This window comes from Lepus europaeus, chromosome 13 (genome assembly GCF_033115175.1).
Source record: "Lepus europaeus isolate LE1 chromosome 13, mLepTim1.pri, whole genome shotgun sequence".
Classification (NCBI taxonomy): Eukaryota; Metazoa; Chordata; class Mammalia; order Lagomorpha; family Leporidae; genus Lepus; species Lepus europaeus.
Window position 1 is genome coordinate 25,769,224 of NC_084839.1, and position 12,366 is coordinate 25,781,589.

The 12,366-nt window shown below is 59.1% G+C and overlaps 1 protein-coding gene across 1 annotated transcript; it reads right to left on the minus strand.

Moving 5' to 3' along the window:
* Nucleotides 1–2,381: 2,381 nt before the first annotated feature.
* PCARE (photoreceptor cilium actin regulator) lies at nt 2,382–11,150 on the minus strand. The gene is made up of 2 exons (XM_062208829.1): nt 7,498–11,150; nt 2,382–2,607 (listed from the first exon to the last, which is right to left on the minus strand). Exons 1-2 carry the CDS (start codon nt 11,148–11,150, stop codon nt 2,382–2,384), a joined length of 3,879 nt encoding a protein of 1,292 aa, XP_062064813.1.
* Between the last annotated feature and the right edge of the window lie 1,216 nt (nt 11,151–12,366).

Consider the following 12,366-nt stretch of genomic DNA (forward strand, 5'->3'; position numbering starts at 1 on the left):
CCCCATCTGCCGTGGTCCCGGAAGCTGACGTGAGATTCCCGCAGCTCTTAGGTCACTGGGCCACACAATGGCCACACTGGCTGATTGCGGCCTGGGCCTCTCATGACGTCATGTGCAGGGACACTCTCGGTGGATGTAGAGGGGTAACGAGGCCTCCTGGGCTGCTCCAAGCTGAGGGCAGTCGCCCAGGGTGCTGCTGTCCCCTCCTGTTGCCTGCACCATGGCCGGGGCCTGTGTGCTGCTGCTTCCCGGCCAAGCCTGCAGGACAGGTGACTTCTAGTACCAGGGGCCTCCTGCCACGCAGAGTCCTTGGGGGCAGCAGCGGTTCACCCAGACTCTTCCAGGAGTTGTCTCTGACCCCTCTACGTGGGAACATGCTACTGGTTTCTGGGCGCCACCTCCAGCTCCCACTGCCACAGCAGGGGGCACTCAGCCCCCTCAATCTAGCCCTGCCCTCTAAGGAGGGAGGCCTCCTTGGTGACTTGGCTCACCTCCGCCCAGGGCTCATCCGCTCTGCCTCATAGCCTGGTCATCCCCGTGGTGACACCCCCACAGGCACCCCCACTTTCATCCCCTTTGTTTCCCTGCAGCTGGGGGCTACCAGGCTGCTCTGGGCCTCCAAGGATTCTGCTCCTAAACCATAGCACAGGTCAGGGTCCACTTCCAACCAGTCTGCCGCGGAGCCGGCTACCTGCGAGCTGGAGCTCAAAACTACCCACGCTGCTTGCCTCCTGCTGGCTCCCCGCCGGGGCCCTCCCTGTGCTACCCACGCCATCAAATCCCCCATTTAGGGAGAGCACCAGACAGCCATCAAGCAAGTTTCCTGAGCCTGGTTCACTGCCACACACTTGCCTCACCCCTGTCCCACCTGGGTGGCTGCAGCCCAGTGGTCCCAACTGCTGCACCTGCTGGCCCGGCTGAAGTCAGTGCAGCCCCGGAAGTGAACGTGAGCGCGTGGCTGGGTATATATAGACATTTCCCCTAGGAGCCATGGGTTGTGGCCCCTCTTGATCGTTTAACCCGCTATGCTTTGGGTGCCTTCACCTCCATTTTGATAACTGGACAAGCCAGGGTAGGATTCATTTACTCCCTCCTGGGGGAGGGAGCCTGAGAGCCTGGGACCCAGGGTTCCATGTTCTTGAGCCCATGATGTATTTGAAAAGAAAGGATTTGAGGCCTGTCATTTCCCAAGTTCAGAAAGTCCGTTTTACAGCAGATCTAGAGGTCCTACTCTCAGCCACGCCGGTGGGTGAGAATTCCCGTCTTCTGACAACCCACTGAGCAGGCACTGAATCACCCAATTACTGTGAATTCTTTCCCAAACAGAAAGCGCTCCACAGCCTCCCATGGAAACATTCCAAGAGCTGCAGCGAATGCCGAGCTCATTGGCAGAAGCAGGTTTTCGGCATGAACGACCCTTCTTCGCTTTAAAATCAACTCTAGCAGAAGTTCTGCCGACGACCTGGGAGCACGCTTGGCCAAGAAGCCCCGGGGGCGGGGAGTGGGGAGGCAGCCAAGCGAGTGCGTGTGGGCTCTGGCGCCCACGGGGTGCGGGGACCAGGCCAGCCTGTCTGGGAGGCTTACTTTACCCACTCAGCGGAGAAACACGTGGATGTGTCGGACGGCGCTGAGGCTGGGAGGCTGCAGCCTCCCGTGGGCTGGAAGCTTTCCATCGTTAACAGTGGGGCTGGGCTTGGGAAGCAAGAGGGGGAGAAGGGGGAGTCCCAGTGTTCTGATTGCAGCCCAGTCTTCTCGTGTCCGGAGCTACTAGCTAATTAGCTTCTAAACCAAGATCTTAACGAGCCTGTCAATGCTGTGCCATGATTTAACCTTAGAAACACAAAACCTTCCAGCCATTTGTGCAACTGGGTGTGCTTTGGCAGATGGAGTGATGGGATAACCATGGGCGATGAAATGTGATGAAAAGAGCATCGATTCCAGATACATCCACGCATGGTTTTGCTCTGCGTCTTCTCAGCCGTATGACCTCAGGCAGGACTCTTGGGGGAGCTCCACCCCCAAGAATCTTCGGCTTCCTTACCTGCAAAACTGGGGGATGTGGTCTAGCTCATTCAGCGTTGTGAGGATTTAATAATTCCATGGAGCTAGCCCAACCCCCAATCAAGTGTGCCGATCAAGTGTGCAATACATTACCCCTCCCCCCAAAGGAAGGCTGGCACTTGAGGGATTAAAGAGTTTTTGCAGCAGGGTCCAGAGTTCTGCTGGACTTCTGTACCCCAAGGCAGGCCGGGATCTCAGTCTGAAGACAGCGATTGTTTAAAACCGAGCAGACGGACTGGGCACTGCCCCTGTGAGGCTGTGCCAGGGTACCTCAGGGGGAGCTGTCCGCCCACCATCTCTGCCGCCTGGGGTGACTGGCATCAGTGTGACCCCATTGGCCAGCCCGTCGGGACACCTCCTTCTGCCTGGGGCTGTGGCTCCGGCTGGGGTTTGTCCTGGACACGGCCGGTGCGGGCTTCCGGCTGCAGCCCGTGGCCCAGCACACAGAGCTCTGGAGATGCATGCCTGCTGCCACCGCCCTGCAGTTCTGGGCCACAGGGGCCGCCCCAAGGCTCTGCATCCTGCTTGGGGCTCTCCTCACCGCTGCTGCAGAGAGAAAGGATGAGTACCGATCAGACGCTGCTCTGCTGGTCCTCCTGGCTCCTCCCCCTCCCTCCCTCCCCCTCCCAGGCACCTGTCCTATCAGGCCGGCAGTGGTTGGGCACCGTGGGAACCGAGCTCTGGTGCTCGGGCTGACAGGTGGGGTCCTGTTCTTCCCCCGATGCCAGACCCTGCTGCTCTGAACAAAGCAACTTGCTCAGGAGCTCCGGAGCCGGGCTCTTATTTTGCTTCTGTTTCTAAAGCACCTCTTGTTTAATAAAGGGCTGAGCTTAGCTGGTTGGATGAAAAACAACAACAAGAAATGGCAAAGACCAAGCCAGCTCTGCCAGCTGCCCGCTTTCCCTGCACGCAGCCAAATAGAAGCCGCTTGGCCCAGCCTCAGCCCAGCATTCGGCTGGAGTGAAACTCCCCAGCTGCTGGGTGGCCACAGGCAAGGGGGGCTGTGAGGGCGGAGGGGCCCCCGTGTGGTCGTCAGTGTGACCGCACATGCTTTGGGAGCTCAGCAAGGAGGACTGTCACAAGCACAGGTTAAGCCTTGGCTAGAAGGGGGACCATGCTGGCTGTAAGCTTTGCAGGCTAGCCTTGGTTCCTGGGTGGAGACTGGAGTCTAGCTGCCTGAGTGTGTGGATGTACCTGGGAAACTGTGGCCTTTCCAAAGGCCAGTTGTGTGCCTGCAGCTTGTCAGAATCCCTCTGAGTCTCAGTGGCCTTCTTTGTAGCACGGAAATAATCATGGCACCCATCTTGTAGGGTGCTCACAGGCATCCATACTGGCTGCAGCACGCAGAACTTCTAGTGTGCCAGGAAGTGGACAACTGAACCGTGGTGCTGCTTCGCAGGATGAACTGGGAGCCCCACCTGGCGGGCACTATAGGGACCCCTCCCATTGCACCACAGGTGGGCTCCGGGGCTTGGAGAGCTGGGCCTCCGTCCTCAGGCCCAGGCTGGGAGCCTCGCTGCCCCCATCCCGGACCAGAAGGCCCGTCTCTCTCCTCTGACAGCACGGTCTTGCCCACGGCATGAGCTTTACAGCCAGTGGGCTCAGCTCTGCGCAGGTGCCGCCCCAGCAGGAGGGCAAGTTAGCATTTGGATCTGAACAAGATCTAGGACCGGCACATGTCACGGCTGTCCAGGGAGGAGCCGCTGTGTGCCTTGCAGCCAGTCTCCTCCAGGTCAGCTTCTGGCCCCATCCCAGATCCCTGAAGGTGTTCGAGGGCCACAGCGATTTGTGGACCACAGACCCTCACTGTACTTATTTCTCCTGGAGTCCCTGTGGAGCAGGGAAAAGCATTTTTTCCACGACCTGGCTCTTTGCTTCTCCCTGGCTGGAGCAGCTGGCGGGAAGCAGAGGTGCGTTCCCACGGCCTAGAACTGCAGCTTCCCCAACCCCTGTCAGGGGTTGCATCTGCGTGCAGCTTGGCCCAGCAGGTTGAGAGCCCGAGTTGTCACCACATGGCTATGATTCTACCTCTTGCTGGCACGGCTGGGGAGGCAGGCTGCTCCCCTGCTGCCCTGCTGGCCACTGGGCAGCCTGGCCCAGGCAACAGAGCAGGGGCTGCAGTGCAGGCCAGGCAAAGACCAGACGCTCTGCATTTGGGGTTTGGGTCCGGGCCCTCCTTGACTACACACAGCATTCGGAGACCTCGAGACTGGCGTCTGTACTCGGGGATCCAGTGCACGCACCACTGTTGGAGCTTGCAGCTGAGCTTCCTGGGGACCATTCTCCATCCCCAGGGCCCTGAGATCAGGAGGGTACAAACAAACATCAGGGGGCCACCACTGTGGCACAGCAGGTTAAAGCCCTGGCCTGAAACACCAGCATCCCATATGGGTGCCGGTTCTAGTCCCGCCTGCTCCTCTTCCGATCCAGCTCTCTGTCTTTCAAATAAATAAATAAATCTTAAAAACAAAAACAAACATCAGGCTCTTTTTTTTTTTTTTTTTTTTTTTTTTTTTTTTTTTTTGACAGGCAGAGTGGATAGTGAGAGAGAGAGACAGAGAGAAAGGTCTTCCTTTTTGCCGTTGGTTCACCCTCCAATGGCCGCTGCGGCTGGCACATCGTGCTGATCCGAAGCCAGGAGCCAGGTGCTTCTCCTGGTCTCCCATGTGGGTGCAGGGCCCAAGCACTTGGGCCATCCTCCACTGCCTTCCCGGGCCATAGCAGAGAGCTGGCCTGGAAGAGGGGCAACCGGGATAGAATCCGGCGCCCCAACCGGCTCTAGAACCCAGTGTGCCGGCACCGCAAGGTGGAGGATTAGCCTGTTAAGCCACGGCGCCGGCCAACATCAGGCTCTTTTCTACAAAGGGGCCTTGGGCCGAGGGTGGGGTGACCAGAAGGAAGTCGAAGCTGCGTGCAAGCCGGTTCACCTGTAAGGCTGCCGAGGCTGCAAGACGTGGTGGGTGTGGCCGTGTCCCTGCAAGTCCCTACTTGGGAAACGGCCCATTCTGGGCAGCCTCTGGCTCCCCGGCACAGCTTCCTAGTGCTGTTTCCTGGGGTGCAGACTGGCAGACAAAGCAGTGGGCCCTGTGTGGGGGCTCGTGCCCCTGTGGCTGGGGTGCTCCTGCTCTCAGACGCCCACTTTATGCCTGAACATTTTCCCATTACTCGCTCACAGTTCGGAATGGCTTAGAGATGTGGTGGTGCCAACGGCAGGGAAATGGGGGTGAGTCATTAGATGACCTTGCACGTGACCTTGGGAGGGCTCCTACTTATGAATCCTGCTCTTTCTTTCAAGCTACAAACCCCCCGCCCCCAAGTATTGCAATTTAGGACATAAAACAACCTTTTAGGCTGCTGTGTTCCGAGGAGAATCCTGAAGAAAGGGCATTATTTTCTTCTTGAACAATTTTATGTTACTTTATTATTGCTCCTGCTGTTTTAAAATGTTAGTGTTTTTAATTAATGCCATTTTATTGTCCCTATTCTCGCACACTCTTCTCCTGAAGGGCACAGTTTTAGAAAACTAATAACTGAATAAGTGGCTAGTGTGAGGAATAATGCATTAACATTTATAGAGGTTCTTACACGGAAGCCACCGTGCTGTAGGAAGCTCATTTTAGATTTAAGAAAAGAGCAGTGCTACATTAAGATTCTTGCAAAAAATAATCAATATTTCATTTCTTTCAATTGGCCGGGGAAGTTTATATAACTATTAGAAGGCGCAGCTTTCCTGAGATAGGATCTTTATTTAAAATTGACTGCTGCGTACTTTGTAAAAGAAAGTGCCCCGTACGCCTGGACAGATTGTGAAGCCTGCAGTCACATGTCAGCTTGGCAGAAATGAGACCTCTCAGCCGGGCAACACTGAGGAGCAGGGCCAGTGTTGGCTGAGCTTTGTCCGCTCTGACATCAAGACATGTTGATAAGAGTTCGTCTCTGCGAGGCATCAGGTTTACATTTTCCCCCCATGTCCGCGTTCTAGAACAGGCCCATGTCCCCGCGTGTTCTGTAAGATACACGCTGGAGGGGACGAGTGCTTCTCTCAGCGCCCCGGCACCTGTGTGTCCAGGCCCGGCTGAGGCCAGTGGCTCGCCGCTCACGGCAAGGCACACGCGGCAGGCTCGGCACTCAGTGTGTTTGCGTGGAGGCGGGAGTCGAGGCAGCGTCTTGCTCACGTGCCGCACATCCAGCACCAGCCGCTCCCAAGGCCTGCTCTGGGGACCCCTGGGCGTCTGCGAGCCCCTTTCAGGGGCCCCGTGAGCTCACAACCCCTTCCCCCACAAGGCTAAGATGTTTCTCGCCTTTCATTATTCTCTGTGGCTGTGGGGTGGCTTCCCACGTCTGGCTGATGCCGGAGGTCGCCTCGGCCTGGTGACAGAGGAGAGCTGAGAATGCAACTGTCTTTCTAGGAACCCAGACTTGCACCAGGGCCACTCTTCACAAAATGTGGAAATATGCTATTCCTGGGAGTGTAGTGCGTGTCAGCGTAGAATGGGCATATTTTTTTAAAAAATAAATATTTCTACACATTTCTCAGTTTTAATTTCTCCTACGCAAAAATTAGTAGAGCCCTCACAGAGGCTTTTTTTTTTTTTTTTTTGACAGGCAGAGTGGATAGTGAGAGACAGAGAGAAAGGTCTTCCTTTTGCCGTTGGTTCACCCTCCAATGGCCGCTGCGGCCGGTGCATCGCACTGATCCGAAGCCAGGAGCCAGGTGCTTCTCCTGGTTCACCCTCCAATGGCCGCTGCGGCCGGTGCATCGCACTGATCCGAAGCCAGGAGCCAGGTGCTTCTCCTGGTCTCCCATGCGGGTGCAGGGCCCAAGCACTTGGGCCATCCTCCACTGCCTTCCCGGGCCATAGCAGAGAGCTGGCCTGGAAGAGGGGCAACCGGGATAGAATCCGGCGCCCCGACCGGGACTAGAACCCGGTGTGCCGGCGCTGCAAGGCGGAGGATTAGCCTGTTAAGCCATGGCGCCGGCCACAGAGGCTTTTTTGGGTTCTCAGTACTCTTTAAGGACCTGAGTTTGAGAACTTCCGGGGGGGGGGGGGGCGGCCTCCTGCAGTGACCCGGCAGCCTGCAGGCTCCAGACGGGGCGGGGCGGGCAAGTCCTCTCCCCAAGGTTCCCCAATTGCCAGTTAAGGGGCCTGTGGGGTTGGACTAATTGGATCATTGCAAACTTTGTTTCTGAATAGAGCAGGGCTTCCTTCCCATGGAGCTTGTCTTCAGGCACCCACACGGGTGGCAGAGAGCACAGTGGCTCCGATTGAGGGCACTGGGATCCCCTTCCTCCCCCACACCTCTTTCTTCTTCTTTTTTTTTTTTTTTTCCAATCACCTCCTCTCTTGGAAACCGCTGGCCCTACAGATGCTCAGGACCCGCTCACTCTGCTCTGTTCCAAGGACCTGAAGGGCAGGGATCCAGGCTGCTCCTTACCTGCTCTGGCTGAGCTGGGAATCCCAGGGGGTGCCGGGGGGGCCGGAGCCAGGCAGCTGGAGCTGGAGCCCTGGCTGGCGGTGGGCAGCGCTCCTTCTGATGAAAGGCTGGGGATTGAGGGCACACAGAGCCGTCCTCCTCTGGGACTCCACCCTCAGCTGTGGCCCCAAGCATCCTGGTGGCAGTGATGGTCGGGTGAGCAGGTGGGCTGTTGACAGAGGCGATCTAGCTTCAAATAGGGAGGAGGTGGCCGGGCAGAAGATGGAACATGCGTTGCCTGGTGCTTCGGCCGTGGCTGTGTGACTGCCTTCAGAGTCTCCCCTTTCCTTGTGCCCATGAGAGGGGGACCCTGGGGGCGATGGGGAGGGGGCCGAGGAAGGGGAGTTTGCTTCTGGGTGCTGCGTGGGGGGGCTCACTGGAGGAGGGCTGGGCAGCTTGTGCGGGGGCAGAGGGGAGGTTCGCCTCTTTGTTGGGGGTGGGCTCAGCACCCTGGGGCTCACCGGAGGGCTGGGAGCTGCAGGGCTGAGTGGTGGGCTGGGGGAGCTGTGCGCCGCGGGGGGACTCTGAGCAGGCCTGTGAGAGGCGGGCAGGCTCCGGTGCTTCTTGTCTGCTTGGGGTGCCCAATGGGCCCTGGGGGGAGAGGTCTTCCTGACCACCTTGGGGCTTCTCTCTCGGCCCGGCCTCGGGACCTCAGCAGATCGTGGTCCTCGTGGTGGTCTGGCCAGGCTGGGTTCTGAGGTCCTGTTTTGCCCAGACGTGGGGCTGGAGCGGTGCCAGGCGCTGGCCTTCTGGGGATGCTTGGCGAGGCTTGCAGCCTTCTCTGCTTGTGCGCTGGCTCCCTCTGGGTTTGGCTTGGGTGCTGGCGAGTGGTGCAGGTCCAAGGCGGGCCTTCTGGGACTGCAGCTCACCTTGCTGCCCGCTGGCCCCGTGCTGCGGGGCCTGGAGGGGCTGGCGGTGCTCTTGCTAGGCAGCACGTCCCTGGGGCCCATGGAGGCTCTTAACTTTGGGGAAGTGCACGTCCCTCCCGGAGGGCAGGCCCTTGCTAGCCCTGCTCCCCGGGGCTCTGTGGGGGAGCTGCCTGCAGGCACAGTGCTCCCTGGGGGCTCCAGAGAAGCAAATGATGTGTCCATCAGGATTTCCAGGGGTGGTGGGGGGAGAGGCCCTGGGTCCCCCTCGCCCTCCCAGCTCACGTCCTCGCTGTTGGGGTCTTCCGCTGGAGGCAGAGGGGGAAGGGCAGGTGTGAGGGGCCTCCAGGCCACGCCCACTCCGAGAAAGTCTCTGCCTGCTGCTGGAGAAATTTGGGGTTTAGGATACAAAGGGGCAAGACCCCTGTAGATGGGAAATCTAGGAGGCATGATGGGGACCCCCCACTTCCTGAGGAAGGGGCTTGACCCAGGGCTCTTGCTGTCCCCCGGGGGCCTCAGACTCTCGGTGGCACTGAAAGTCTCAATGAGTTTCTTGACTGACGTCCTGGAGGGACAGCCCCTGGCATTCCAGTCCCTGGGCCCCGGGGCCTCGCAGTCCCTCTCCCTGGACCCGGTGGCGTTTGGAAGCTTCTCGGCTTTCCTCTGCCACGGCTGGTCCGCCTCGGGGTGGGGGCTGCACCTCTGCACAAGGCTCTTGTCCTGGCTCGGCAGGATGCTGAAGTTCTTGGTGAGGGAGGCCTTGAGCTTGCTGGTGGTGGTGCTGGGGCTGACCCTGGAGCTGTCGCCGGGCCATAGCACTGCTGCTCTGGGCGGCAGAATCCGCTCCTTGCTGTGACCCTGCCGCTCAGTGCCCAAGGCATAAAAGGCCTCCAGCCTCTGGCCGAGGTCCCACTGGATCCTCCGCAGCTCCTGGAGGGTGGGGTCCTCCATGGGAGTCTTGAGACAAGCATCCGACTGGGACCTCCTCTGCCTCTCGGGGGCCCTCCTGCTGCCACTGACTGTGTTAGGCCTTGGTGGGACCACTGTCGCATCGTCTTCCTCCTCAGCCCAGTCCTGGTGCGCAGAGGGCACAGGGACAAACTTGATCCTCTCACTGATGGCTTCCTTCATCTTCAGAATCATTTCCTGGGCCTGGGGGCTCCTAAGCCTCCTGCAGTGGGGCTGAAATGGGCTTTTCGGGCTAGCAGGTGATGACCGTGGCCTTGACGGTGGAGCCTTTTCCTGCCATGTGCATGGAATCGTGCCGCTCACTTCATCCTCCTCCTCTGGGCTGCTGTCCTCAGGCTCGCTAAGGGCTGGAGCTGTCAACTCCCATCCCTTGGACAGATGTGCTTCTGCGGGGCCCCCACCCCCAGGAGGCTCGCCCAGCCTGCTCTTGCCTGGCTCCAAATGCCTGGGGCTGCTCTTTCCCAGGCTTGTGCTGCAGGGCCCAGAGCTGCTCACTTCTCGCTGGGCGGCTGGCTGAATCTTTGCCCTAGTTGGTGTTGAGAGCGGGCAGTCCTGGGGTCTGTCTGAGCCCACCCAGCACGGGTTTTGCTGCCAGGCGTGTCCCGGCAGCCTGGCCTCCGTCTGGGGTAAGATCCTGGACTTCCATTCTGCAGGCTCTGGTGTTGAGTCCCAGCTGCCTTGCCTGCCCAGCTTGTCCACGGAATGCACGGACTCACTGTCGGCGCCGATGCCGCTGTCCTCGGAGCACAGGGGCAGACCCTGCAGCCCAGGGTCTCCACGGCCACCGGCCAGGCTCTCCAGTTGCCCCAGAGCCCTCAGCAGGCGTTCCTCCACTCCCCTCTTGGTGCTCAGCTTGGTTTCCAGGTGGCTTGCCGTGGAGTGGAGGGAGCGGTGGCAGCCTTCCAGGGAGCTGCCGGTGAGCGAGGCCGCCGCGCCGTGGAGCGCCTGCAGCCGGCCCACCGTGTACTGCAGCAGCTGCTGCAGGAGATCTGGCTGCTCCTGGGGCTCTCCCTTCCCCAGCGGCCATGCCAGATCCTCCCGGACTTCCTGGAGGAGCTCCTCTCCGCCCTTGGCGATCTCCCCCAGGAGCTGGCTGACCTCCTCGAAGCACCGCAGCAGGAAGCCGAGCAGGGGCTGCAGCAGCTCCCGGGTCTGGGTGGCCCGCTGCACCAGGCACACGATGGCCTCGTACTTGGAGAGGCTGCGGTGCAGATAGGTGTAGGCGTGCTGGTGGGCCTTCACCAGGGGCTCGGGGAAGTCCACTTTGCCTGCCCACCCAGGAGCAGGCGGGATGGGTTGGCAGCCAGGGCCCTGTTTGCTGGACCCGTGGCATTTTGGCTTCTTTTCCCATTTGGTGGTCTCCTGGGTAGCACTTCCCTCATTGTCCTCCCCTTGCATCCCGTGGCAGGCCAGTGTCTGGAATGAGCCGTCTCTAGCCACGTGGCTTTGGGCTTTGTTCAGCTGGGCTGGGGAGCTTTGGCCGCCTGGGATCAGTTCTGCCTTATCTTTCCTGTTGCCCGAAGCAGGGTCTCTCATGAACTGACCTTCAGCGGTGGTTTGTGTCCTCCTGTGTTTCGGTTGCGCCTCTGCCAGCCTTGGTCCGCAGGACAGGTCCCTCCCAGAGTCATAGCAGGTGGAACTTCTCACCAGCAAAGGGATGGAGCCTCTTTCACTGTCTCCCTGGCGTCCTGGCAAAATGCCTTTGGGCTTTTTCAAAAACTGGATGCCACTCTTTGCCACGCTGTTCACAATGTTAGTGTGTGAAGGTGTGCAGCCCATGGTTTCAGCTCGAAGTCATCCTCCACCCCCAACCTTCACGGGCTTCAGGGTCCTATCTGAAGCAGGAGCAAAAGGCAGTGGGTAGCTCGTCCACCTGGGCCAGTCAAGACCAGAGTCCTTTGCAGTTCCTGTGCAGTGTCGTGCGCTTGGAGCCAGGCTTCTTTACTCCTGTGACCCTCTGCGCAGAGGGGCCGGGGCCTGGCATCCTGTTGTCTTTCTGAGTTTCGAAGCCTCTGCTGTTAGTGAGCAGGTACAGGCCTGTGTTTTGCCCGCGTCCTGACAGATGCGGACGGCGAGTGGAGTTTAAGCCTATTAGGTTAATCACGCCCCAGCCAGTCAGCACCCGCAGTGTGTTCTAATATAGAGCTTCTCAGCATTTGCTATCTTGGGAAGCGGATTATTTCTGCACGTGCCCGTGCTTTTAATTCCGTTCAGACGCCTGCCATGGGAAACCTAGAGAAACAAGTCATGGTTGCAAAGGCTGCCGAAGAGATGCATTTGTGGGGGAGAGGCGAGGGCTGGCCAGTTACAGATCCCAGGAGGGAAGCGCCCTCCCCGGTCTAGCAAGGGCAAACCTGCAGAGGGTGCATGGGCTTGGATGTTGTCCAAAGGACCGCAGGGCTCCCCAGACAGCATTGAAGCAGCACCCTCTTCTCTGTGTGGTCCTGGAGAGGGAGACTGTCCCCAGGGGAGACAGTGAATGAAGAAGGTGAGGTTGCTTTCCTGTACTTTGGAGAATTGGGTTGGGCAGCAGGAGGGCCATGCTCCCTGCTCTGGACGGGAAGGCAGAAAAGCCCACTGCCATGTAGAGCTCACGTTTGGCCGCGATGGAGCACAGGGGACCAGGAGGCAGTGTTCTCTGGGGCAAGAAGCTGTTTATCAAACCTTCTTCATGGGAAAATGGCTAAACCTGGGCGGAGGAGAGCCAAGTTATCAGGAGCTGAACTCGGGGCGGGGCAGGGGTGGGTGCAGAAATGTGTTTTTCCTTTTGGGCGCGTCTCTGCTCAGCTCATGGCGGTGCTCTTGCATCACACGCTCCCTTTATACGCCCTTTGCTGTCGGCAACATCTAGAGCAAGGGCCCGGAGCAGGGAGAATGGAGTTCAGATGCTGGCTCCTGCTCCTTTTAGTGGGAGAAACTTTGAACGTCTTTTTGACTCCACCGAGGCAGAGGTCTCCTCTGACATGCAGACGGTGGCTCCTGGCTCACCGAGATG

Excerpts from the sequence above, each read along its gene's own strand:
- PCARE (XM_062208829.1), bottom strand. The coding sequence starts at position 11,150 with ATGGGCTGCACACCTTCACACACTAACATTGTGAACAGCGTGGCAAAG. Across the intron at positions 2,608-7,497 it reads TCCCAGCTCAGCCAGAGCAG|CAGCGGTGAGGAGAGCCCCA; the intron begins GTAAGGAGCAGC and ends TTCTCTCTGCAG.